This window comes from Fukomys damarensis, unplaced genomic scaffold, assembly GCF_012274545.1.
Source record: "Fukomys damarensis isolate Sample0158 unplaced genomic scaffold, DMR_v1.0_HiC HiC_scaffold_6, whole genome shotgun sequence".
Classification (NCBI taxonomy): Eukaryota; Metazoa; Chordata; class Mammalia; order Rodentia; family Bathyergidae; genus Fukomys; species Fukomys damarensis.
The window spans coordinates 40,804,524-40,831,998 of NW_022900918.1; the positions used below are offsets into that span (position 1 = coordinate 40,804,524).

The window sequence follows — 27,475 nt, forward strand, 5'->3', positions numbered from 1 at the left end:
CTCTCCTGGTCTTTCTCTCCCTTATCACCTGCCACCCCACCCCCGTGGCCTCCTCTCCTTCCAGAACTTTTCCTGGGGCGTCAGGATGCTTCTCCTAAGGCCCTGCCCAGGCAGCCCTCCTCCATGTCCAGGCCCAGAACGTGCCCCAGACCTCTGGCGGTGGCCAGCCAGCCTGCCCTGTCCTTCTGCCGGCTCCCTTCCTGTGGCAGGCGGGCCCTGCCCTCCGTGCCTCCGTGTGATGCTGACGCCTTCCACACAGCACTCGTGTGCCAGCTCGGATGGGAAGCCCTCGGCCCGCCTCAGTGTTTGTTCCTCAGCCACTTTTGGGTGCTGGCCTCTCCCTACATACTTCATTATTTTCCGTTTCGCATTTTTATTTTTATCAGCACGAGCTTGCAGTACATAACGGCCGCGCTCCTGGAGGGAGCTGGTGCGTGGAAGAGACACTTCGCCCTTCCGTCACCCCTTTCCTCTGCCCTCCCTCCCCTCCCTCCATCTCTCCTACCCCTTCCCATTTGAAAAGCTCCATCCCCCTGTTCCCTGTCAGTCATCTGCTCTTTCGCCCCGTACTTTATGTATGCTTCGAGTTTCTCACGTAAGAGAAACCGTGCCGTGTGTGAGCATGCATGTCCGGTGGCTCTCGTCGATCTCTGCCGTTCTGCCGTGGTGCCGTCTTGTGGCCCGCTGCTCGGTGTCCCTGCCCCTTGCTGGGCTTCCGGTGCGGAGCCCTTTGTTTCCACCTCAGCCGCAGAGTGTGGTCTGTTTGCATAGATGGTTCCTATGTGTTTGCCAAATGAAAGGAATAAGTCAGTGGATTAATCAGCTACCTCATAATTAAAAGATGCTGACAAGAAGAGATGGTGACTTGGTGCAAATATGGATCCCAGTGCCTGTGACAGTCTCTGCCAGGCTTCTGCATGAGGAACAGGAAGTACTGTAACTTTTTCCTCTCACGGGGAAGGTCACAGCTGAAGGAAGAGCCCTATCTCACGGTGTATTATGTTCTGGGATAGCGAGAGCTACATCGTGCCTGGCAGAAACACCCTGTGCTGATGGTGCGAAGGCTTTGCAAACTCGCAGGCTCATGGTGCCCAGGTGATTCCGCTGTGGAGACGGAATGTGGCAGAAGTGGCTTTGGCCGTCGGAGCTGATGCTGTGCCAAGACCCAGCACCATGTGCTTTATCCTCACAGGTATTTGAACCAGGCCATGGGGGGAGACACAGCGGCCGGTGACCATGTGCTGAACAGGGAGAGATTTGCGGCTTTGAAACAAGCTCTGAATGTAATTGGCTTCAGCAACTTGGTGAGTCATCTTCGTGTTTCCCTGGGAAACCAGCCTAGAACCAGATTAGGAAAGTTATTCATCCCAGCGCGTCTCCCACACCCAGTGACTTCCAGGTACTGGTGGGGACTCGGGTGACTTGGCATAACAGGCCCCAGCCCCTCCTCCTGGAGCCTGCATTTTCGTGGGGCAGGAGAGGAACAGAGGCTGTGGAGGGGAGAGGTACCGGGGAGGCAAGGAGGGCCCATGGCAGGAAGGGGCGCAGCCTCCAGTATGGGGACCAGTGCCTTTCCTGAAAGGAACACAGGTGTGTGTCCAGATTGGAGCAGCAACTCCAGGGTGTGGGCTGACTGTGCCACATGTTTACATTTTAAAAATCTCATCCCAGTAGAACACACATTGGCATTTCTCCCCCCGGAATACTCTCGTTGCCTTGAACACACTTAGTTCACTGTTCTTGTCACTTTCTGAAGCAACTAGTGAAGTCCTCTTTCATGAGTGTCTTCACATAGTGTGGTGAAGACACAGTGACTGCTGCTGTCCCGTAACATCCAAAAGAGACAGACCTGGAGAAACATGACACGGTGCCTCGTCCACCTCATTCCCTGGATCAGACATCGTGGGACATCTGGCTCCTCCCCCAAATTAAAACTACGCGAAAGGGCATCATTTTGAATTTATTCAGACATCAGGGCAGCCAGGACAGCACAACTAAAGACAAAAGGAAAGAGGACTCCAGAGCCTCTTCAGAAGGTGGCGAGGACGATGGGGTGAGGGAGTCTAAAGTGAGGGAAGCGTTTTAGGGGACTCCTGGCAGGATATCTTTTACTGTAATACAAGTTTTTGTTTGTTTTTGGTACCGGGGATTGAACTCGGGTCCTTGTGCTTGTGAGGCAGGCAGCGGAACCACTGAGCCAAATCCCCGGCCCTGTAATAAATATTTTTAACTTAAGCATTTAACCATATTCTTGATCACACTGCCTGAACTGACCAACCCACTAGTCCTAGGGGACCCTGAGAAACTGTTGCCGGTTCAGCATCACTGAAAATGACTCTAATCACTGTATTAAATGTCTTCTTAAACAACAGAAGACAGTGTTTCCCTTTCTAGAGAGTCACAAACCCCTGCAGACTCACTGAGCTGCACGGAACCGCAGAAAAGCCTTCCTAGGGCTGTGCGTAAGGAGCGTCTGTGATACCGGAAATGTTCCTGACGCTGCCAGCCCTGTGTCACTCCTGGGCTCATGGGCAGAGCACATTTAATTCACTTTGGTTAACTTACATGGCTGTGTGTGGTTCATAGTTGCTGAAGTGAACAGCGCAGGTCTCGTGAGTCTGAAATGTAAAATGGCCCAGCCTTGGGAGAGACCTCCCCACACCCGCGGGTCTCTCCTTCCCTGAACCCCCTTCTGCATGTTGCGGTCTGGGTTAGGGCTGAGCACTCAGAAGCAGTTTCCTTGCCAGGGCGAGTGGCTATGAGAAGCCAGGCGTGCACAGGCGTGACTATGTTCTGTTGTGACCATTGCGGGCTTGGGTCTCCCCCAGTGTCCCGCTAATCAGGCAGCGCCTGTGTGTGAGGGTGGGAAGTGAGCCAGGACCAGGGTCAGGAATGGACCCTGAATGAAATCACTTGAACACTTGCTTTGGTCCCCTTCACTCTATTCAAAGATCAGTGTTTTTTGTTTTGTTTTATTTTGTTTTTGAGACAGGGTCTTGCTATGTAGTTCAGGCTGGATTGAAACTCACTGTGAGTCCAGGCTGGCCTTGAATTCATGTGGTCTTCCTGCCTCGGCCTCCCCAGTGTGGATGTTACAGGACTCTGCCACCATGCCTGGCTTGGAATGGGATGTGTCTTTTAGAGACTGGAATTCCAAAAGCTTTGGTCAGACAGCTTCCTGTTCTTTTGCTTTAATTATCCAAGCTATTTCTGTCCTATCCTAGACCCTACCCACTTGCACAGTTTCATCTTTGTCCTTGCTCCTGTGAAGTTTTCTTTTCTTTTCTTTTCTTTTTTTTAAATTTTTTTTTGGTACCAGGGATTGAACTCGGGAGCTTGCACTTGTGAGGCAGGTGGCAGAACCACTGAGCTAAATAAATCCCTGGCCCCTTGTTTACTTTCTTATCATTGAGTCACAATACTCAGCACCCACAGTTGTAAGGAGAGGTTTATCTTGGCTTATAATATGTAGAGGTTTCAGACCACAGTCAGCTGGCTCCAAGACAGGTGGCCTGGCGGAGGAGAAACAGCTCCTGGCATGGTGACCGGAAGCAGAGAGAGATCAAGGGGGGAGGAGGGAGACAGACCCTTCCAGGCCACGCCCCTGGCCACCTCCTCCCCCAGGCTCCGCCCTCAACATCACATTGGGTGGGAACTCAATGGAGGACTGATCCACTCTCGTGTCACACACCCATGATCCAGTCACCTCCCCAGAGCCCCACCTAGGAGCTCAGGAGACTTTGGGGGACACCTAGATAGAAACCAAAAACCCACCTTCCATGCCTGGAAGCTTCTGCCTTCTTTCCAGGAAACAGGAGCGTAGACAGAGGCAGGAAACCATTCTACTGAAATCCAGTTGCTTGGAAACAGCACTTTGAATATCCAGGATTGGTGTTCAGAGGTAGAACAAGCAAACTGCTGGCTGTGGGCACCGACAAGCACTCGTGCTGTGCTGGTAGAAGACAACAGAGATGTGAAGTGCATCCTTCCCCTCGGGCCTGTGGAGCGACCGGGACAGTGACACTGAGCCCGCTGGAGGGGTGGGTTCCCACCCATTGCATCTTGCAGGAAGGCGTTTCTGGGCTGGCAGGACCTCCAGCCAAAACACCCCGGCAGTGAGTTGTGGCCCTAGGTAGTTTGATCATCCAAAAGCTCGGCCTATCGTGGGAGGGCGAAACGTCAGGGGCCAGCTGTGCACGACAGACCAAGGTGTGGCCTCGCTGTCCATGGGGGCTACAGACCCGACCCAGTCCATCACACGGTGACACTTACCTGCCTCTGTCACTGAATGCTGTGACCCGAGCATGATACAGGTTCTGCTTGTCCATCTACCTTGCAGATACTAAATATTTAATGAAGAGCTTTGGGAATTACTACTAAGGAGGAAAAGTTGTCAGGTCACTTAAGAGGCTGAGACAGTGATATTTTATAAAGCAAGAGTGAATTAAATATGCAATTTAGGGATTCACGGACACAGTTTAGTATAATGCCATGTTCATAGAATGTTATACCTGAAGAGTGTCCACCCCAGTGCTGTTTTATAAAAGATGACAAAGTCAAGTTGGGCATGGTGGTGAATGTCGTTCATCCCTGTATTCTGGGAGGCTGAGGCAGGAGGATCACAAGTTTAAGGCCAGCCTGGGCAACTTGGCAGATTAACAAGAACCTGTATCCAAATACAGTGGACCCTCGAGTTACAACCTGGTCCGACATAAGAATAATTTGGGTTATGACCAGAATTTTAGTTTTAACTTATGACCAAAGTCTTGAGGTGTGACCCGAATACTGGCCACTTGTGCTTCCAGATGGTCTCAGATACAGATTAACCTTCACAGGGGTCTGGAAGGAACATGACAGCTTCCTCTCCCGTGTGGGGCTGAGAAATTCTGGGCCAGTGTCTCTCTAAAGACACTGAGATCTGCCTGTGTGCAGGAGAGACACTTTGAAGACTGTGCAGAGGAGCCTGAGCCTTCATTGACCAACTCAGTTACCACCAGCCCTAGGGAAAGAATTGAGTTTGTAAGTTAAGGGTCCACTGTAAGAATAAAGAAAGGACTGGAGGTGTAACTCAGTGCAAAGGCCCTGGGTTTAGTTTCTAGACACACACACACACACACACACACACACACACACACACCAAGACAAAATCACACCTTTTATGAAAACTGGAGAAAATGAGGACACCATTGCTGTGAGTGCTAATGAATCAGGTGGCTGTGACCTCGAGGGCCACCCACATAGGCATGGTACCAGCTTTTCCTCCCCAGTCCCACATCAGCAAGCTGAAAGGTTCTATCCCTGTGCTCTATGAACACCGGGTGTCACTGTTTGATATTCTGGAGGAATGGCCTCTTTTGTGATTTTTCATTCTTGCCATAAACACCCTTCCAGAAGCTGCAGCCCCATGGTTCACCTGTGCACAGTCCCGTGTCACGGCCTCTCCCTAGATTTTTCTCCATCCCCCAAGACGGCCCTGGAGTTTTTCCGTGTTCCCTGGCATCCTGATCTCCATTGCAGCAGGAGTGGTACACTGTAGTCACCACCTCTGCTTATCTCGAGGGGCGATGATCACAAGGAAGGGCCCTCTGTAGAGACCCTCCTGCCTCTGCTCTCAAGGTTGGGTCCGAGGACCGAAGTCTTACCCTCCAGGTGACTTCCACCCAGTTAGACCTCCATCTGTTTTTGTTGCAGTCAATATTTAGAAAGCATTAATTTCTGGGCATGGTGATGCCCGCCTATAATCCTAACCGTTAGGAAGCTGAGACAGGAGGATTGTTGCAAGTTCAAGGGCAGCATGGGCTACCTAATGAGTTCAAGGCCAGCCTGGACTACATAGTGAGACCCTGTCTCAGAAAACCAACAATAAGACATTAGTCTGTGTCAAAATCACTTCCTTATTCTCTTATTTTGAGCAAAGGAAACACTGATTGTGAGAAATATGCATCAATTAGGAGATGGCTGCTCGGAGACAGACATTCACGGTTCTCTCACCAACACCTGGCATCCAAGAGGCTCAGTCCCCCACGTGGTGCAGGTCTCTGCCCTGTAACCCACTTTCCAGTTTGTGCAGGACTTACCAGTCCCCCTTCCTAAGCCACCTCTCCCTTTGTCTGTGGCAGGAGGTGGAGAACCTGTTCGTGCTCCTGGCCGCCGTCCTGCACCTGGGGGACCTGCAGTTCACTTCCCTCACCGACCCTGCAGGCTCTGCCTTTGTCTCCGACCTCCAGCTGCTGGAGCAAGGTCAGGGGACAGCGCCCTGCCGCCGCCCTTGGTGTGCAGTTTGCACATGGCCAGTAGGTGGAGACACAGCCCACAAAGCCAGTGGGAGCTGGCCCTCAAGAGAACTGCGGGCAGAGCCTGGGTGGCCGGGCTTTCTTCTCCCAGGGGGTTGCGGGATGAGGAAGGAGAGAAGGCTGTCCCACCTCTATGCTGCACACCCCTGCAGCCCTCCGCACTCACTCTCCGGCTCCTGCTCGGCTCCTCTCTTCTCCTCTTCCCCACCCCACCTCGTCACTAGCTAAACATGCCTGCTGTACATTGTACCGTTTCCTCCCTTCAGAGATCTCCTCACTGCAAACCCCTCCTTTGTGCTGGTCACTCGCACGTTTGACCTCCCAAGTACAGGTTGTCATTACACACCCTGTGTGCACCCACATCAAAATGATGTAGGAAGGAATTCCGGGGGGAAACTCGGTACCATCTGTGAGGAGGACAAGGAGACAGCCCTGCTGTGAGCTGAGGCACGGGACGGGGCTGGGTGTGTGCGCACGTGTTTAGACATCTCTCCTCGGGCAGATCTGACCCTCGCAGTAGTCACGGCCCTCGAAGCTCGCACACACTCTCTTCAGAGCGCACAAAGGCCGCAGGGTAACTGCAGAGCACAACGTTCTTCGTGTGCAGAAACGGACGGCGGCCTCACATTGCACTGTCGCTTGGTTTCAGTGGCTGGGATGCTGCAGGTGTCGGCAGAGGAGCTGGCGTCCGCCCTGACGACCGATGTTCAGTATCTCAAAGGTGAGCTTTCCGCCGCCGTCACACACTTGAGACAAAGCACGTGTTCCTGTGTCCGGGAATCGGGGCCACTTAGAAAAGCATGGGAGCCACGTGTCCCTCGGGGTGGCTCTGCACCGTGAGCACCCCAGTGGCCCCAGGAGCTCCCTTGGATTAACTGGTTGCACTCTCTAGCGAATCTGTCACTTGAGAGGAAGCCATCCGTCCAGAGGCACCGTCCCGTGAAACGCGGCCCCCACACGCGTGCCCAGCTGTGCCATCCGGTCGGCGACAGCCCGGCCTCCCGCTGTCTCTGCACAGAATAACAGCTTCCTCTGTTGGGCAGGACTGGATGGGCATAGTGCCCAGGCTCTGAATGTTATAATTTCTGGTCTCTCACAAATCGTTGTGAGGTGGGCATGATGTTGCCATTTTAAGGATGAGAAAGCTGAGATTCAGAGGTGAGATAACTTTCACTGCCAAATCGCTGCTGACTGGCATGCGGGATCAGAGTGAAGGCTGCAGCGCCCCAGATGTCTGGTCCCCCCACACGCTCCCTCCTCCCTGCCCTCCCCTCCCTTCCCTTCCTTTCCCGTCTGTGTCCCTACCCCATGGGGGAGAGGACTGATTTCCCCCACACCCTTCAGTTGCTCACTGTGACTCACCCCTGTAAGAACTCAGAATCCATCTGGCCATAGCCCTTTTCTTCCTCCTCCTCCTCCTCCAATTTCTCTTCCCCCTCTTTCTCCTCTTCCTTCTTCTTCACTTGGAATAGAACCAAAGCCTTTGCATTACACTACAATCCCGTCCTTTAATTTTTTTTTTTTTTTAATTTCAAGACAGGGTCTCAGCGAGTTGCCAAGGCTGGGCTTAAACTTGTGATCTTCCTGCCTCGGCCCTCCTGCAGAGCTCTCCTTTTCTCTGTATCATCACGAATCTTGCCTGCTTCCCTGTGCACCGCCCTGCAGGTGTTCGGCTGTGTGCCTGTCACGGCTGTCCTGTCCCTGCTCTCAGAGCTGCCTTCAGGTGTTCTGGAACCGAGTGAATTTTTCCCTGTGCACTCGGTGTTCCCCAGGTTGCTCCTGACGTCTCTCCGCGTTGTCTCTCCGCGGAGAGGGCAGACACTGGCCAGCGTGATGCTCTCCATCCTCACTGCCTCCTCTGCATTTCCTGTCCTGGTTACGGCAAGGGCCTCCTGGCAAAGCTGTTGTCTGACCTTATCTCCTTCTGCCAGCCTCCCATACTACTTCAGAAATAACCTGTGAAATGCCGGTGTGATCCTTATCTGGAGGTGGCAGGCTTTCGAGGATGCCTCCTGCCCCTGGTGGGCCGTCCATTCCTGCAGGAAGGCCCTGGAGGCTGCGTTCCTATTTGGGCCACACCTGATTTATGCCCCTTGGCTGTGTCTCCCAGACCCCTTTGCATGAGCCGCATTTGCGTCTTGACTTTCCCCAAGTCCACCGTCCCCCCGCATGCCTGTCACCGTCTACAGCTCACTGTATTCGGGCCCCTGCACTTCCGCTGCCCTCGCCCTCCCGCCACGTTGGTGACGGACCTGGGCGCCTCAGACGTGTGGCCTCGGGGACAGTGATTCCACCTCCTCGTCACAGCCACCTGCTCTTGCTGCCGTCGGTGCTGTTCCCTCGGGGGCTTTGGCCTCCTGGTCTTTCCTGGGTCCATTCTCCCTTCTATCCTCTTCCAAAGCTCTCCTCTTTCAGGGTTTCAGTCACTGTGTTTTAGGAGAATGATGGAGAAGCTTCCATCTGAGGGCCCGGCCTTTTTCCCTAACTGCAGACCCACACTTTGCTTGCTAGGACCATTTCTGTGAGAAACATGTAACCGCGGCCACTTTCGCAGACGTACAGGCCTCCAGATGCCTTGGAATGCTTCAGGGAACAAACCAGTGAGCGGATGTCCAAACCTTGGTCGGGGACCCCGGGCAGGGCTGTGTCCCGGGAGGAAATGGCACAGCCTCCTTAGAAGTCCAGAGCTGTGCTCCAGGTCTCGGCAGTGTATTTCACACTCACTTCAGGGAACATTTTCCATGAGAACCCACTGCGGCCTCATTTATTACTACAATCACAGACCATTTTTAACATCCTTCCACAGACGTGGGGGGAGATAAACAGGATACACGTGGTTTTGTCGTTTCTGAACCTCTGGTCCCAACCCCTCTTCTTTGCACGATTTCAGGAGACTTAATAGCGCGACGACATACCGTACGAATGGCTGAGTTTTACCGCGACCTGTTGGCCAAGTCCCTGTACAGCCGTCTGTTTGGCTTTCTGGTGAACGCTGTGAACTGCTGCCTGCACAGTCAGGAGGAGGATGCCAGGTAGGAGCCGGCCAGGCGCCCCAGACGTGGGCTCAGCTCATCAAGCTGCTCCTGCCCCAGGCGGCCCTGAGGCTCAGCATCACGCGGGGCTGTTTCTGCTGAGGCCGTCTTCCTGGAAGGTCTGAGAGGTGGTTGTTCACAGTGTGAGCTCCCTGCCCACCCAGCACGGGGATGAACGGACCAAGCCACCACTCACATGCAGATGTGCAGTGAGTTGTCTGGGGACGAAGGTCTCCGTGGGCTTTTGTGCACCGAAGTAGAGAAGGGTCGTGAAACTTGGAGGAAGACAGTCTGAGGTATCTGGGGAGAGGCTGTCTCTCTCTCGGAACCAATGAGATGCCTCCTCATTTCCTCACTTATTTCAGGGATTATTTGGCAGAGGGTCTCTGTGGTAGTCGCACGGCTCATACCCTTAATCAGCCTTAAGCAGTCGCTTTTTCAAGCCTGCTTGATCATCTGAAAACTGCACAGCTCTGGGCATCTCGGCAGTGGCAGACGTTGTCATTGTCCTTGTCACTACCATGAGCTTGAGGCACGATTGAGAGCAGAGCCGCCTCCAGGAGTCATTCCACATACATTTGGCTCTTGAGCCCTTCTGAGAATCTCTTTGTAGACTTCTTCACCAAATTCCTGAAAAATGCAGCCTTTAGATGTTTCTTAGGAAACATTAGAGCTAACGTATCGGTGGGGATGTTCTTAAATAAACATGGGCATCCCAGAAGATCCCAAGGACAAAGGGATACGAAAGTTCTTATTAAAGTCACATGCATGAAACGCACAGCACCCAGGCAGCACGTGCAGTACAGAGCTGGTGACCGGCGGTGGGCAGATGCAGCACTGTCTGGATCCCAGCAGAAATACCCGAGTGTTCGGTGAGGTCAGGGTTCTGGACTTTGCTGTTACTGTGATCTCCTGTTATCAGTTAACTTGCAGTTTTCCTTTAAATATTATGATTACTCACAACAGACAGCAGAATGTGAAATTTACTCAATCAATTTTGTATAACATGATTAGCATCCTTGCTGAGGTTGACATTGAAAAATTAATACATAATTAATATATAACTTGGGCTGTACCTAGAAACTTTTAGAAAATTTCCATTTGACATTTAGGTCTTACCAAAGGCTAGATGGGTAATTGGAAAGATCTAGTTTCAGACTACACACACTAAGAGAAAGCAAACATAAACGGAGAAAAGCACAGTTTCCCCTTCTGATGGCTATTGCCCCGTGTTAGTATGTGTTTATGATTACCCTTCCTATTTTCATACTAAGTGGGTGTAGGAAGACAGAGATTAGTGGGCAATTAGAATTAACATATTATGAAGTTCAATTTCTATGAGATAGTATCACGTGAGTCTTAATTTCAATTTTCCCTCTCTGTTTCTTTCATGGCTCATCTGACGTCAGTTTAAGTCCCCAAATAGTGCAGTGACAACTTTTCTTTGTAGTATTTCTAACTCACCGAAATTCATGGAAAGCTTAGGTTTTGGCAGAGTTACCAGCCCTTTTCTCCCATCCAGACACCAAGTAAGCCCAACCTTGCTTAGCTTCTGAGAGCTAACGAGGTTGGATGCATTCAGGGAGGTTGGCTGTAGACACCAACCCATTTTCTAAGTCACGCAAAGCTCTCAACTTGGATAACCTTAGAATAGGTTTTTGTCGTTTACCAGTCCCCAAGTTTGAAAAGTTTTTGATTGTGTCATAAAAATTATAAATTAAAAAAATGATATCCTCCATCGGTTAAAACTGGAAAAGACATTAAAATTTATGCATAAGACAGTTTGCACACTGTTTTGTATTTGTGAGTTTTGCAAGAGAAGATAAGATTTACTCCACAAGCTATGAAGGGGAGACAGATGAGATCCACACAGGTGACTGGGCTGGTCTGGGACAGAGGAATTCACTTCCGGATCCCAGGGGCGTGGATGTGACGTTCGTGACCCTGCACTGGAGACAGCGGCACTGACGCGCTCTCCAGATCCCAGGGAGGTTTCCTTCCACCTGAACACGCCAGAATGGCTGCTTCACTGGCACAAGCAGCGCTGACACAGAGGTGGCTTTCACGGTGAGTGTGCACACTGCCCTGTCCGTGTGGCTCATCCAGAACTTGCCCTCCCGCCCACTGCACCCTAAACACTTAACAGTTACATGAGATTTTAAGTAACACCAGGTGATTTCCACAGAGAAGCGGACTCGCTTGGGGATTCAGCCCGACTTTTCCAACAGCTTTCATTCACTCCCCACCTCTGGTTGTCCGCCGACACCCAGGGACCATGTAGCAGCAAAGAAGCCTCATGTGAACCCCAAATCCACCCTGTCCGGGGGTCACTTCACAGGTAGTGAGCAGGCGCCACGGAGGCTCGGGAAGGGCCGTGCCTCACCTTCAGTCCAAAGGTGGGCTGTGTCTTCTCCCCAAAGAGCCCGTCGAGCCTCCCTCAGACCTGTCCTCGTGGCCCCCAGGGTGCCTCCCACTCTGTCACCACGTATGCACGGTCTCTGTCACTGGGGTCACAGGCTGGGCTGCCCAGCCCTTCCTCCTGTGGGGCTGAATCACTTCCTGCTGGGTTGGAGACCCCAGGCATGGTCCCACTCATCTGTCATCCCAGCTGGGAGGCTGAGGCAGGAGTACTGCTAGTCTGAGCTGGCCTGGGCTCGATTGAGTTTAAATTCAGCCTGAACTTTTTAAAAAGACGCTATCAGAAAATTAGAGTATCATCTTGAGAGCAAACCTTGTAATATATGCAGGATTCTTAATGCCTCTACCCTTCCGAGGAATGTTTCGCCTCGTTACTATGGAGACCGTCTCCCATTGGTGATTCCATTGGCTGTTTCAGGGTAATGTTCAGAATGGAATCTCATCTGGTGCACTGTGCACATCAGGAATCTGGCAGCTCAGGACACAGAGACAGGAAGGTCTCCAGTTGGAGGCCAGCCCAGGCAACTTACCAATATCTTGTCTCAAAGATAAGGTCAAGTGGCCCGGGATTTGGCTCAGTGGTTCTGCCGCCTGCCTGGCAAGCGCAAGGTCCTGAGTTCATCACTGGTACCACACACACAAAAAAAAGATCAAGAGAGCTGAGGGGTTATAGCCTAGTGGTAGAGTGCTGGACTAACCTGTACCAGGCTCTGGGTTCAATCCCAAGTACTGCAAATAGAGAAAAAAGAAAGAAAAAGAAAACAGCAACGGCTCACTCTTAAGTATTTGTTATTCTTTTACATAATAAGTTTGCAAATGCTTGAAAAGTTGGCTGAGGAGCTATCTTAAAATGTTCTTTCACCTAAAAAGTGGGCATCCGGGTAACGTTACGGTGCGTGCAGGTTGCGTGCCTCTCCGCCCTGTGGCTGTGGGAGCAGCCAGGCAAGGGGGGCCGCAGGTCTAGGGCTTATGCTTGATTTTCAGAGAACCTGGCTTCTGAGGTCCCGGGATGGACACGGTGTGCAGACAGGCATGTGAGGCCACAGACCTCCTCCTATCGCCCTGCAGGAGCCCTGTGGGGACTGCTGCTCCGGTGCTGCGGGGTGCATCGTGGCTCCCGTGGGGCACAGCGGCGAGTGGCTTCCTGACTCGCTGGTACTTGCGGCTTCCTCTTGGAGAGCAGCTGTTTGATTCATTTGCAGGAGGGTCGGCACAGCCAGGCCCTTTCCTGTAGGCCTGAGTGTCAGGCCTCCCTGCTGCATCTCCTTCTCCGGGGACCCAGGGGCACCTTGGACTCAGGCTCATGGTTGCACAGGGCCAGACCGGCACCTCCATGGGGGCCTCCTAGAGACAGGATTTCTGTGGGTGGGGAGCAGGTAGACGTTGGGGTGGGTGGCACCCAGAGAAGTAGCGGATGCCGCCTTCATTCACTGGGAGAATCACAAAACCAAGACCGCACTCTGGACAGTACTGAACTTTCTGTGAGCTGTCATCTGTGTGATTGGCAGGCCTGCAGTGCTAGTAAGGGTTTCTGGTTAGCACGCACCATTTCCTGCAGCTCCTAGAAGTGGACCTGTGCAATGCTTATATCACCAAGGTGGAACTGCCAGAATTCAGTTTTAAATTCTTTTTCCTAAATTGAATCCTGCATCAGTGTTTTTCAGGCTTGGACAGATTCAGGGTTCTAGAAACTGTGAGGGCCTTCTCCAGACATGTTCAGGCACGAGGCCTGTATTTATGTCAGCTGGTCTGTGCAGAGTTCTGAATAAAATACCTGTAGATATAAGCACATATGTGTGTACACTGTTGTGTTATGACTCAGACATCCAAGAGGTTGGTATACACATCTGGGAAATACAGCCCATAGAACATTTCTCTTTCACTGTAAGGAACAGCTTAAGAATGAGTAGATTAAAATTAGGAATAAATGATGTTTAAAACATCATTGTGAGCCAAAAGAGAGGTACTGAAGATATTAGTTTCATTGATTAACTCTTTCATTCATTCATTTTTACCTTCATGATCTGAAATCCACATTTTTAGGCAGCACAGTTTGGCGCAGTTACAATACAGTGAATAAACTGAGTTCAGATACCTGTGGAGATTTTGGTTTTGGTTTTCTCTAAGCCATCAGTTTCTTAAGGATTCTGCCGTTGCTTTCTTAAAATACTTTAGTTGGCCTAAACATGGACAGTTTGGTGGGGGGTGGGCGCTAGGGATTGAACTCCAGACCTTGTGCTTGAGAGGCAAACACAGTACCACTGAGCTAAATCCCTGGACCCTCAAACAGGGACATTTAAAGTTCCCATTAATCATGTTTGGCCCCGGGGAGCTCCCATTTACCTAGGCCTGTTCTGACACCTGCTTGCAAGGACTTGTCTTTTGTCCAGGTCACTTGAAGGTCAAAGGCGGCACACAGAAAGCCGCCAGCACATGTGTACGCGGTCACACAGTCGGGTGGTGGCTATGACAATGACACAGCGGCTGATAAGACTCTGGGTCTGTGAGTCCGTGTATGGGGAAGGAAGGGTTGTATAGAATGCAGCCTACACACCGGACTCCCCGGACACAGCTGGATCTCTTCCTTCCAGATGTCCCTCGGTGATGTAATTTGCTTTAGAGAGTAGCAAGTACATTTCCTTAGAAATAGAAATGTCACAGTTCATATAAGACACTGGGGTCCGTAGGGGCTTTCTCCGCTGTTTGGCTTGATTTGCTTCGTGGTAAGCAAAGACCACAGCTTCGTGTTTGTCGGTTCGCATACTTCTTCCTCTCGGACACAGGGATGACATGTTGGAAGCGTGCCCCGCTGTGTCTGGAGCACAGTTTGTGGTCTTTGATTATTGCACAATGTGAGGACAAATAGCTCAGAAGCAGTGCTTGGTCCCTGTGAGCAGGGGATCCCAGAGGGGAAAAGGAGCAGGGAGGACACCAGGTACTGACATGGAGGAGAACCTTCGGCCTGGAATCCTGTGGGGCGGTGAGGAAGAGAGAGCACATGTCCTGTAGGGAGACGGACGGGAACACCAGGAGCTGGGGTGAGGGCAGAGGCATCCCTGTGAGGGTGGCTTTGCCCAGAAACCGTCTGGTGTCGGCTCCCCGCTCCACAGACTGACAGCGACTGGGTGGAGTGCACAGCTGCTGCAGAAAAAGGTCACTGGTGAAATTTCTCACACTATTAAACCTCCTCTCTGCTACCCGGTACACCTGGAATATGGGCTTAAGTAGTAGAAGAAAATGTTAGATGTTGTAGCAATGGGAAGAATTATAAGAAAAGAAATGTTCAGGTCAGTGTGGGATTTCCTAGAGGTCCATATTTCATCAGCACATTCATGGAAAGGCCCGTGTTCCGAAGGAATCTGGTCGAGGTAGTTCATGATAGTTAGCAATGTTAACAGTGCCACATGGCTTCCCACAGTCTCAAAACTAGCAACTCACTCTCTGAAGTAAGAAGAATACATCTGAATCGGTCCGCTTTCATGTCCCTGGGCCATAGTACCTGACCCCCACAACTTAAAGCTCCAAGTGTGTAGTTTGGCTCAGGGTTTCAGGGGGTCAGCCCATGGCCAGCTGGCTTCAAGGCAGAAACATCATGGCAGAAGGGTGCGGGGGAGCAGAGGTGCTTAGTTCATGATGGCTGGAAAACAGAGCAGGGGACCAGCACCAGAGAGGAAGGGGTGAGGGAACAGATGTAGAACCCACATCATGTCTCCACGCGGGGTGAGGCACACCCACGGAGTGCCTTACTAATCTAGGTGATTCTTCATCCATTTAAATTGCTGTGTCCTGCTTAGTGGTCACCGCATCAGCCCCAGGGGATTTGAACTGAAGGTCCTGTCAGTATGTGAGGTGGGTACACAGGGACCCAGTATCAGCACCATTCAGGGGAATAATGGGGTCCACACGGAAGCGAAGAATCCCCACTAGCATGACATGGTGAGCAATTCCACGGTCTTCAGGAAAAGTGTACGTCTTACCTGCGGTTTGCTGTCTTAACTTTTGGGGTCAAATGTTTCATTTAGAGAACAAAATAATTATATCATTGAAGATTTTGCAGGTTTAAAGAAAGGATCCCTCATCAGCATTTGATGCGAATACCATGGCATGGCTGGGAAAGCTGGCCTTCATCTTGACCTTGAACGGGTGGTGACTCACTAGGCTCTGTGCATTAAGTTAAATTGGCATGGGCTTTCATTTCATAGTTCCATGACTTGTGTTTTTTCTACTAAAGCACCGTCTTTGCTGAAATACTTAGTGGTACAGATGCACATGCTTGTTAGATTTCGAGGATGTTAAATATAAGAGAATCATTTTTCTGTTCACATTAAAACATAGATTTTCTGCAAATTTCATTTGTATCCCTTAATGCAATCAGGTAGCACTTAATATAATTATGAAACGTTATACAGTTTCTGAACCTTTTCTAGGTCACAGTCCAAATTAGTAATGCAATGAATGGCATAAAAACAGACACTCACAGATAGAGCTTTCCATGTGAACCTTAGGCATAGCTGAGTCTCCTCACAACCCCAAAGTCCCTGTACCTGGACTGTAATAATTTCTTAATTTATTGGCTAAAGACATTCATTAATTCTGAATTACCGTCCTCAATGTTTCCTGGTATTCCTGAGCATTTTAAAGTTGTAAGCATTTTAATGACTCTATGTGTGACCTGTTTTTAATGAAGTAATTCTCGATACAGTTTATGACGTTAAAGCATATAGTGAGATGTCTCCTCATACATGAGTAATTTCAACATTAAAACGACAGCAAGTACGTCAGAAAGTCCCTTTTTTTCTAAGATCATTTTTAGTAGGTAAGATTTGATTTTTAAGGGAGAAACAAATGTTCATCAGGAATCTCATGCATGAGGAACAGTCAGCTGAAACTTAGTTTACAAAGCCCCTGGGGCTGAGGGTGAGGCCAGGCTGGACCATTAAACACATCCTCTGCCTTACACACAGATGAGCTTCACAGATGTTGCTGAGCATCTAATGATGGATTTCATATTTCATGGTTTTTAAAAAATTTATGTCGGCTTTGTTTATTTTTGTTTGCTTTTCACTTTCCATACCGGAGCATTTGCCTTGACTCCTGCAGCAAAGGTTTCTCACAAAACCCCACTGTGCTCACTAAGTGTGGTAGTGAGTTGAGATACACCGTTGAGCTTTTGATTTGGGGGTGCTGGTTTTTCCTAAATCAAAGTATAGTCGGTATTCAGCAACACAGAGTGTGTCTGGGACCCAGGGTTCAGAGGCAGCCGTGGCTGGTGTGGAGAGCAGGTGCTCACACTCCTGTGTTGTTCAGGTTGTGTAGAAGCCTAGACTTCACAACAGGTGCACACATGCCTCGTGTGTGTGTGTGTGTGTGTATGTGCACTCACACAGTAATTTTAATCCTCCAGTTACCTCACAAAATTATTTTTAATGTCACACGCAGTGTGTGATTTTTCAAAAGGACTGGAAAGTAACCATAACAGTGACAAACTGTCCTCACAAAGGTACAATTGACTTGTCTTCTGTGAATAAGGGAGGTCATCTTGAGCTGATTAACTCAGTTAAAACTGTGAAGATAGAGCTAGCAATGTGTTTGAGGGCCTGAATTTGATGCCCACCCTGCCAAAACATTTGTAAAAGTCTGATGACAATCTGTTCCAGAAGCGGCAGCCACTGGGATCATCCTGGGTCTGTGTCCTTCAGTGGACTGTGCTGTCTATGCCGGGTGTGAGCACGCTGGTCCTGCCAGGCTCGCTGTGGACAGGTCTCCTTAGGGTCAGAGGAAGGCTTGTCATCATCCCCTCAAGGGAAAGAGCCAAGCGGGACCCCAGCTCAGATAAACGGCTGGGGAGTGTAGTCAGGGAAAGAAGCCTCGTGATTTCCAGGACAGGTGTGTTACAGTTCTTGCCTGTTGTAGGGCACAAAGGGTGACTCAGAGTCCATCCAGTCCAGACCCGAGAGGGCCCAGAGGGTCTGGCACCACCCGAGACCCTCAGCGGGAGAGAGCCTGATGAGGACATCCCCGAGCTGCAGCCTCTGGGCCCTTTTCCTGATGTAACAGGAAGCAAGGATGAAAGAAAGACATGGGCGTCTGGGCGGGAACTCAGGTGGGGACAGGGAAGGTCGGGCTGGCTTGGTGAACACCGACCTTGGGACCGTGCTAAGTGACAGCTGGAGTGTGGGGGGACAGGGAACAGAGCCTTCACTCTGAAAGGCAGTGAGTTTTGCAGTGAGTTTACTGTGACTTATGGCCCCATAGCCGATGTCTCATCCGTAACCACGAGTTCCAGGAGGACTTGGGCTCCTGGCTCCAAAGCCCCTCACCTCTGCACGTCCAGATAATTCATACCACTGGCCACGCCCCCACATATGCCGGCCCCATGCCTCTTTGTGGGGTGACACTGGTATGTCCTCTGTCAGCTCCAGACTGCAATGTTCCCTGCTCTTTGGGACCGAGGAGATGTCTTCCAAAGGACTGGGCAGCTGCCACTCTGTGTGGCTCTCACACTGTGTGGTAGGGCAGGGACGGGCCACTGCGGGACACAGGAGTGTTTGAGCTCACCAGGCCACACATATCTCCCCTGTAACGGGAATCGGTTTAAGTGACTGCTATTTTGATAACAAAATTGGAAACATCAAGCCACAGGGTACATTGACATCACACAAGAGTCCTAAGTGAAACCTGTCTCTGTCTCGGTCTCTTGATGTATATCTTATAAACCCCTGTTATTAAAATGCAGAAAAGGACAGGGCCTATCGTGTACCCTCATTCAACAGACAAAAAGGCTGAAACCCAAGTGGAACCTGGGATCTTGTGTTTCTTCTCCCTGTTCTTCAGTTACAGACAGTGTTGTACACTTCTGCATGTCTTCTGAGATAAATGGATCTGATTAAAGCATTCTACTTAAAATCTGATCCAAACATTTTACTTCATGTGTTAAGTTCAATTTCCTCCCTTGTAACTCTCCATTGAAATTGTTGTGAAGATTTAAACTCTGATGGGAATTAAAACTTTAAAAAATCTACAAGGAAGACAAGAATCTAAAAATTTAGAAATCAATTTATAAGTAATTAAATGTGGGTTAGAAAGAAGAATATGTGTGCATTACCTTATTAATTACAATGAAAGCACTTAATTCTTAATAAATGATTTATATTATCAATTTTCAAATGCCTTATAAAAATAATAAAAAATGCCTGCCAAGCTTTTGTAAGAAAAGAAAATAGACTTATACAGATTTTTTCCATTTAATGCATAATAACCTCTATTATGTGTCATCTTTTATTCTTTTTGGAAAAGATTTAATAGTCAAAGAGTACAAAGTGAAATATGAGGCATCCATTTAACTGCTACCTAAATTTACATGATTAACCCTTTGCAACTTTGGCTTCCAAGTCTTAGTGGGATAAAAAAAAAAAAAAAAAAAATGGGAAAAAAAAAAAAAAAAAAAAAAAAACACAGAACTACAAGGCAGGTTGCTTTGGTTTTCCTACTTAGATCCATTTTTGTCCTCCCCTTTCAGAGACAGAAATATAATCAATTTTGTGTAAATTTCCCGAATTTGTTTTTATTTCTCTAATGATTGGTTTGTCTTCAGTACAGAAGGCCATGAGCCCGGAGGAATTACGGAAACGCTTGCCTGTGGTGTATTTTCTGTGCTTTCCCTTTTAAACTTCACATAGCTTTTGAGATTTAAATACCTTACCATATCCAGATTAAGTTTGCTCTTTTTCCTTGCTGCATTGATACCACAGTGCTTCCATCTATTTCCCTATTGGAGGAAATTCGTCTTTTCCATCTTTTTCTCAGTTATGCAGAATGTTGCAATCTTGTACATGTCTTCTGAGATACATGATTTTCTCAGCAGTTCTGTTTAATCACAGAATTGTAGGGAAAGCATTAATTTGCATCTCCCAGGAGCAAAGTTGAACATGTTCCCCAAGGCAGCTGTGTGCCATGCTGTGCCCTCACACTCAGACACATGGAAGGATTGTCCCTGTCCTGTACGGGGCTGTGAGGTTGGGCCTCATCACAGATATTTTTTTTTCTACCCCAAGAGTATCTGACTTTTCCTAAAAACTTTAGATTTTCAACACATCAGGAATGTGTGTATGTGAAGAATTGATAAGACTTTATGTATGTGGTCGATATTCTATGACCCTACTGTCTTAGTTACTGTCTTGTTGCTGAGACACTGTACTGGACACCCACAGCTCTAAGGAGGAGAGGTTTATTTTGGCTCACAGTCTGTAGAGGTTTCAGTCCATAGTCTGCTGCCTTCAGGGAAAGGTGGCCTGGCAGAGGGACAGGGTGAGGAGAAACAGTCCAAGGCAGGGCAGGCAGAAGGCAGAGAGCAATCAAGGGAGGACAGAGAGAGCCCTTTCCAGGCCACACCCCCAGTGATCCACCTCCTGCACCAGGCTCCACCTTCCAACATGGCATTGAGCTGTAAGTTCATCCATGGACTAATCCACCCCCGAGTCTCCCACACCTATGATCCAGTCACCTCCCAAAGCCCCACCCATGAACACACGAGGCTTTGATGGACATCTAGATGTAAACCACACCACCTTCCCTATCTATTAGCAGTGTTTGTTCATTCCCTTCTTGATTTTTATCCAACTAAAACTTTATTGATAACGTATATTTTTAATAACTTAGCTCTTTCAATAAGTTCCTATTCTTATTTGTTTTGGATCTTTATTTTTACATATGAATTTTATAATCATTTTGATTGTTCATAAAAATACCCTTTTGGGATGTTGACTAGAAACATACTTATAGATTAATATGAAAGAAATTAGCCCTTTTAGGCTATTCATTCTTGTTTTCCACAAATAGGATTTATATTTCATCATGTATTCAAGTACTCTTTTTTATTCATTTTATGTTTGTAATTTTTTTCCAAATCTATTGCACACCTTTATTTGATGTACTTCCTGGATACTTTGTGTTGCTATGATGAATGCTATTTTTCTCTTACATTTTAATTTGTTTACTGAAATCATGAATCTTGAGTTTTTCTATGTTGATCTTATATGTAGAAATCCTGCTGACTCTTATTATTAGTTCTAATAATTTTCCCGTGGAATGTCTTACTAATTTCTAATTAAATGGTTATAATGATTTTTCTTTCTTTTCTCTTTATCTGTTATTCGTTCTTATTTTATTTCATTGACTAGCACTGCCAGTGTAGTCTTAAAAATTGGGAGAATAGCAGCTCTTTTCATCTTGTTTCCAAATTGATGATATTTGTAATTTTTGCCACTAAACAATATGCTTACCTAGTATTCCAGTAATCTCTCCTAAATGAATGCTAGCTCTTATCTCATATTTTCTTTATTTATTAAGATGATCATGGCAATTCTCTCCTATTCTTTGCTCATGTGGCAAATTACATTGGTGTGTTATTTTTGGCTAAATTATTCATTATTTATAATGTAAACTCTACTTCATTATGATATACTAGATTACTACCTTACGTTTATTTTCTTTCTTTCTCTCTCTCTTTCCTTCTTTCTCCTTCCTTCATTCCTTCCTTCCTGTCTGTCTTTCTTTCCTGGTGCTGGGTATCAAACTCAGGACCTTGCACTTGCCAGGCAGGGGCAGCACCCCTGAGCTACATCCCCAGCCCTGCATTTATTTTCATGATTGAGATGAGATTCTGATTTTATCTTCTTATACAATTCTTTGCTATCAAGCATAATAATGGGTAACTGAGGCATCTTTTTCTGTTTTTCTCTTCTCTAAAACAGTGTGTATTAAATGAAGATGATCTATTCCTTTAATGTCCAGAGAATCTACCTAAAATCCTCTAGGATTTGAAAAAGAGGAATAACCCCAGATTAGTGTTTTTTTTAAGCCAGAAATATTTTATAGAAAACTAACCACTTTCAACTCCGAAGCAGATTCATTAACGTAGTCGTGGCTTCGCTTTGCAATCTTGCCATCCGTGCTTTGATATAGTTCGCCAGATGTGGCATGACAGGTACTGTGCATCTGTGCATTTCTCACACCACTGGTATCCTGCTCGGACTTACCTGTGAGCACTATTTTCAGACTACTTTTGGTTTTATTATTTCTATTTATTACTGTACAGTTTATTGTATCACTTATTTCTGTTTCTTATTTAAAGGTGCAATTTTATTACATTCTCACTTCCACTTTCTTTGAACTTTGTTCTTGTTTCTTGAATTCCATGGTTGAATGTTTGTTTTACATTTTACAGTAATTTTCTTTAGCTTGCCTGTGAAAACTCCCCTGAACATCTCTTGGTTCATCCCACAAGCTTCGCGAGTAATTCTTCCTTTGTTGTTTATTTCTAAATATTTTGTTTTTATGTTGCTTCAGAGATAAAATAACAAGCAGTTTGTCAGAAAGGTAAATCCGCCACGCTGTTTTCTCCTCCATCAAAACTGATTTTTTTTCCACTAAATAATGAGGTTTCTTTTGAATATAGGATGAGTGACTTCTATTTCTGTGTAGACTGATTTAAATCATGCTGCTCATTACCATGACAACCAAAACCATGCAATTTAGCAAATATCTGAGACAAAACCTGCTTTCCAAATAATTCTCCTTCTGCTCCATTTCCTTACAGAGCACTTACATGTATAATGATTTCCTAAAGAGCTAAAAATCTTTGCTCCACAACTGTGCATTTATTTTTCATTATTTGTAAGGTTGTTTTTACTTTCAATTTACAGAATCAGGAAGAATAGAAAAGTACTGTGATTGTTACCAGAACATCAGGCACCTTATAATGCTAAACAAAAATTACCCCATAACGAATGCAAAGTAATGGCTAAAAACATGCCACTCTTATTATAAAAATTACCACACACTGTGGCCCAAATGGTGGTGGAATTCAAATATTAATCATATGATCTGTGAAAAATTGCTTCAATAATTGTACAGCTTATTGAGCTAAGAAAGAGCTATGTATTTTTGTCTGAATTTTTTTCAGCATAGGGAAAGAAAAATAGATTTGCCATATCTATGAGAATATGACATTTTTAGTAGCAAATGCTAGTCCTTTTTATAATAACCATTATGTTATATGCAAATATTATTTGCGAGCCAGCTAGTTCCAGTGAGAGATCTAAGAAATTAGATGATTTATAAGTCTAATAAAAGCCTTCTAGATTTCTACTTCTCCAGCTCTTTCTTGAGCCAGGAATGCAGAGGCCACCAAAACATGTGTGTTTTTTGCAAAGCATAAGCTTTCTGCACTGCTGGACAGGCCTGCCCTGCCTCCTTCCCGGCAGGGGTGTGCCTGGCTGCTTCCCCTAAGCAGCCTGCCCTGTGCTGACCACACTCCCGCCAGGCACTGTGTGTTCTGCGGGGTGAGTACAGCTCAGAGTGGCTCAGAGTGAGACAGGAGGTCCCCTTCTGGCTCTCAGAGACCCCGTGTCTGTCTCTCTCTCTCTCTCTCTCTCTCTCTCTCTCTCTCTCTCTCGGAAATAAACAGATAACAGAAGCCCAGAAGGACATGTCAGTACTGCTATTTCAGTATCACTTGCCTGTCTGAACTCACATTTTCTCATTGAGGAAGTTGCGCTTTGCAACTAAAAGGGCCCTTTAGTTGCCTCAGCCACACATTTTGAGCTTTTCTTTCCCCTCTGCTGTCTTGTAAGAAACACATTCTCCAGTCCTGGCATCTTAGGTGTGCAAGTGTAATATAGGACAGAAGTACAATTACCATGGTCCTCTGCTACCCATGAGCGAGCTGGGCTTGGAGCTGAAGGTGTTACCGTCTCTTATTGACATTAGCTAGTGCGGGCCTCATGCTCTCCCCTTTCTCAAGGAAACCCTGAGTAGCCCAGTGTCACAGCAGGGAAGAGATAGATTGGGGAGTGAACCCTAAAATTCTGCTGTTTCCAAAGGTGCTTTCTCTGTTGAACACAGTCAGAAGAGTGAGGGGAGAAAAGCTTCACTTTAAAGCTACAGGATTTAAATAACCCCTTCCACATAGGGCAGTTTCCTTGCATCCTCTGACAGTATCACCACAGTTTAATCCACGTATATCGGACATGGTCTGAGGGCGAGGCTGGCACATGGGTCTCTGGCATTCAGAGCAGTCTTTGGCTGAACTGGGTGTTCAGTAGAGATTCGCTGAATGCGTGAAGGAACCAACATGACTTGCGGCACACCTAGTTTACAAGAGAAGAGTCATGGGCAAGTGTGAGAAATGCGGCCGTCCCCGTGCATCCGTGCCCCGCGTGTGGGTCAGGTGCATCTCTTCCTTGGGGGATAAGTGTATTCTTAACCTGGGAATCTGAGCTGTCTGGTCACCTGCTTTAGCCAAGAGAATCCAGCAGAAATGCTGGTGAGCCATCTCCTGGCCTCGGGAATCTGCTGTCTCAGACCCTGGTCACTGCCGGGCGCAGGACTCAGCTAGAAGACACAGGGACATCCGTGCCATGGGGCAGGTGGACACCGTCATCTCGGACCTGCTGGTGCTGGTCCTGCCATCCATGCCAGCACACAGACTTGAGACTAAAAATGAACACTCACTACGTGAAGGACGGTTTCGGTGCTTGGTCATCCAGGGCTGCACTGCACCAGGTCCCCAGGTAACTCACAGCTGCCGCTCGGGACCACCAGTTTGGAGTTGTTACATTTACACTTGAGGGTGAAGGGTAGCAAGACCCCCATCCACTTCCCAGGTGACTCTAGATCCTGAGATGGCCCCGCTTCCTCATGTCTTCAACTCCTTGGTCTGTCATCTTCCGGACCAGTACCATCTCAGAGCGTTGGATAAAGAAGACTTTTGATTTTCAATGCTTACATGAAATCACAAAGATATCCACAAACAATATTTAAAATATTTAGTGGCCAGAACCTCACGGGGGTGGGGAGAGGGCAGAGCTGTTGATTAAAGGCTACAAAGTAGCAAATTTGTAGGATGAATGAGGTGGAGGATCTAGAACACAAAATGAATGATGAGGGTGCATTGTTTTTAGGACTTTTTTCTAGAAAATAAAAGCTGACATAGGATGGGGGTGCATTGTAAGAGAAAAATGAGTTGAAAAATGATAATGTATTAGTTTTTTCCCACTATAGTTATCTCTATATATAATATATAATATTGCATACCTTAAAAATATGCAATACAGAGCCGGGCATGGTGGTGCATGCCTGTAATCCCAGCACTCAGGAGGCTGAGGCAGGAGGATCGCTGTGAGTCGGAGACCGGCCTGGGCTACGTAGTTCCAGATCAGTCTCAACTAGGCAGTGAGACCCTGTCTCAGAAAACCAAAAAAATAAATAAATAAATAAATACACAATACAATTGATTTCTAAAGGTATAAAAAATGTAACAGGAGAGTTTGGATTGGCAGAGAATTATTACAATGAGAGCATGGAACTCTGTTAAGAAGAACGTTAGTAAAAACAGCAGCACATTTAGCCTTGGCTGGTAGCTCATGTGGAAATGGCGTGTGGACTTCATATTTCCATATTCGGCGCATATAAGTGTGTAAGTACAGGGCCATTAATGCATGAATACTGCAATCATATCTTTCAGCTGGGTTTTAACATTTTTAAAAGATAATAGCAAGCTAAAGACACAGATTCCCATTCTGAGCCTACCACTTCACAGTAATGAAATCTTCAGTGAAACACTTGCGTCTTGTGAATCTTAATTTTCTCAGTCCCTAAACCTGAGCTCATCACACCCCATCTGCTGACATGCGGAAGCTCAACCAGTGTGCCTCTTGGGCTTGTTTTCCATTCTGAAACCCAGGACTCTGTGACTCCTCCTCCTCCTCAGGAAAACGCGCGCCGGGCACAGCCACCTGGCTGGTGCTCCTGAGACTTGGTTTCGGTTGATCGGCCCGGCCTGTGGTTTACAGAACCAGGACACAGACAGTTTTATGATCGACTGGAAGCGCTGAAGCTGAAATGACTTTGTGTCACATTTCTATTAAAACCCCTCCTTCCTGGCGATACTCTCCTCCGGGGTGCCGGTAATTTCATAGTTGTTGAAACTCCGTGTTAGCACAAGACAAACTCCAAGCAATAAGGGTGAACTGTAGTTGTCTAACGGGCTTGACCAGTGGGCTGTGTATGCTATGCAGAGCCACCCATGTCAAAATCGTTTTTCTAGAAACAAAACCCAACCGTCTCCCCGGGGTGACCTCCCATCCCATCTCTCTCCTGTTCCCTCCACTTCTATCCGCTTCCTCCTCCTCGTCCTCTTCCTCCTCTTTCTCACCCTCCTCTTCCTTCTTACCGTGAGTTTCACCTCAGAATCACAGAAGGAAGGAGCTGGTCGGCCCTGGACAGTCCCCAGCGATTGTCCTGTGGAACACGAGTCCGCTAGGCCGGGAAATGAAATTGAGCAAGTTGAGGCCGGGTTCCTGTCGCGGAAAGAGAGCTGCGCTGTCTCTGGGAGCAGCACCAGGCCTAGTCAGTGGACGGCTGCTCCCAAGGCAGAGTGCGGGCCCTCTGCCGGCCAGGCTGAGGGGGATCAGCCTGACAGCTCTTGTTCGTTTGTGCAGGACACGAGGACTGCCTTCCGCGTGGGGAGATGGGACGTGGACCTCGCACATCTGTTTACTTCCGTCCTTTCCCTTTCCGTCTCTTCTTCCCCCCATCTCTTGATCCCCTTCCCACTCACCAAGTCTGCCTTCCTGATTCCTATTATCTTTTACTTTGCTCTTTCATTTATTTACACTTTGGTTTTCTCCTAAAAGAGAAGCCATATGATATTTAAGCTTGTGTTTCTGATTTATTTCACTTAGCACTATGGTCGCAACATGTATGCATCTTCCTACACGTGGCTCAAGTTTATCCTTCTGTATGGCAGAATAGTACTCTACTGTGTGTAGATACCACATTTTTCCCTGCTCATTCATCTGTTGATGGCCAACTTTAAAGCATGCAAGGACCGGGGACACTGGGGTCCAAAGTACCCCATGCCCTGGTGGGCCGGTGACTTCTGCCAGTGGAAACACAGAAGTGACTCAGCAACCAACAGCCGCGTGTGACCTCTCTCAGCTCTTTCTTCCCCAGATAACCTGAGCATAGGTGTGAGTCTTACACTTCAGCTAACCTCGGGGTGCTGCCGGTCATAAAGCAGATGTTTTGAGCCCTTTGTCCTTGGTTCAGGCTTATTGGTGAATGTTGACTCGACTTCCTGCAGTGACCCCAGGACGCTGATCTGAGCTTGGCTAGAGGCTCAGGAGGGACAGTGGCCCTGGCAGGCTGCTGCATTGGGAGAGAGCCGTTCCCGAGTTCTGCACTCAGTGTGCTGCCCATCCTCAGAGAGCGCATGGCTCCCTGCTGCCGCATCGGGTCCAGGCCTCCATAGCTGTGTCACCTGATGCTGACCCCTCGGGCTTCTTTTCAGGTTCTCCATATCCCGAACAAAGAACAACACCAGAAAGGCAATCAGAGTGGAAAAGAAGTGCACCCTGCAGAGTGAGAGCAGGCTGGGGGAAAGGCTCACAGCACCCCAAGATAAGAGAAAGGCGTCTTTTGTGTCCAGAATTCCTGGTTGTCCGCCTCTCGGATTAGGCACTGGGACAGACATCCTGTCAGACGGCCCATGTGCAAACTTCCTATGGAAAAGCTCCTTTGGCTTCCTGTTCTGTGAAATGAAGGATCGGAATTAGCATCCTTTGATTTGCGGTACCCACTGCAAAGGAAGGATTGAAAAGAGCATCATCTGATTGGTCCTGAGGACAGCACCAAATTCAAGTCAAGGATTCCAAGTAGCGATAACTTGAT

General features: G+C 48.0%; 1 protein-coding gene across 1 annotated transcript in view; it reads left to right on the forward strand.

The window, feature by feature from the left end:
* Myo16 (myosin XVI) overlaps positions 1-27,475 on the forward strand; it is a 378,094-nt gene that overhangs the window by 201,241 nt on the left and 149,378 nt on the right. Inside the window, exons 17-20 of the mRNA XM_010619995.3 lie at positions 1,193-1,304; positions 6,120-6,240; positions 6,943-7,014; positions 9,184-9,325. Coding sequence (XP_010618297.1) covers positions 1,193-1,304; positions 6,120-6,240; positions 6,943-7,014; positions 9,184-9,325 — 447 coding nt within the window. The remainder of the gene's footprint in view (positions 1-1,192; positions 1,305-6,119; positions 6,241-6,942; positions 7,015-9,183; positions 9,326-27,475) is intronic.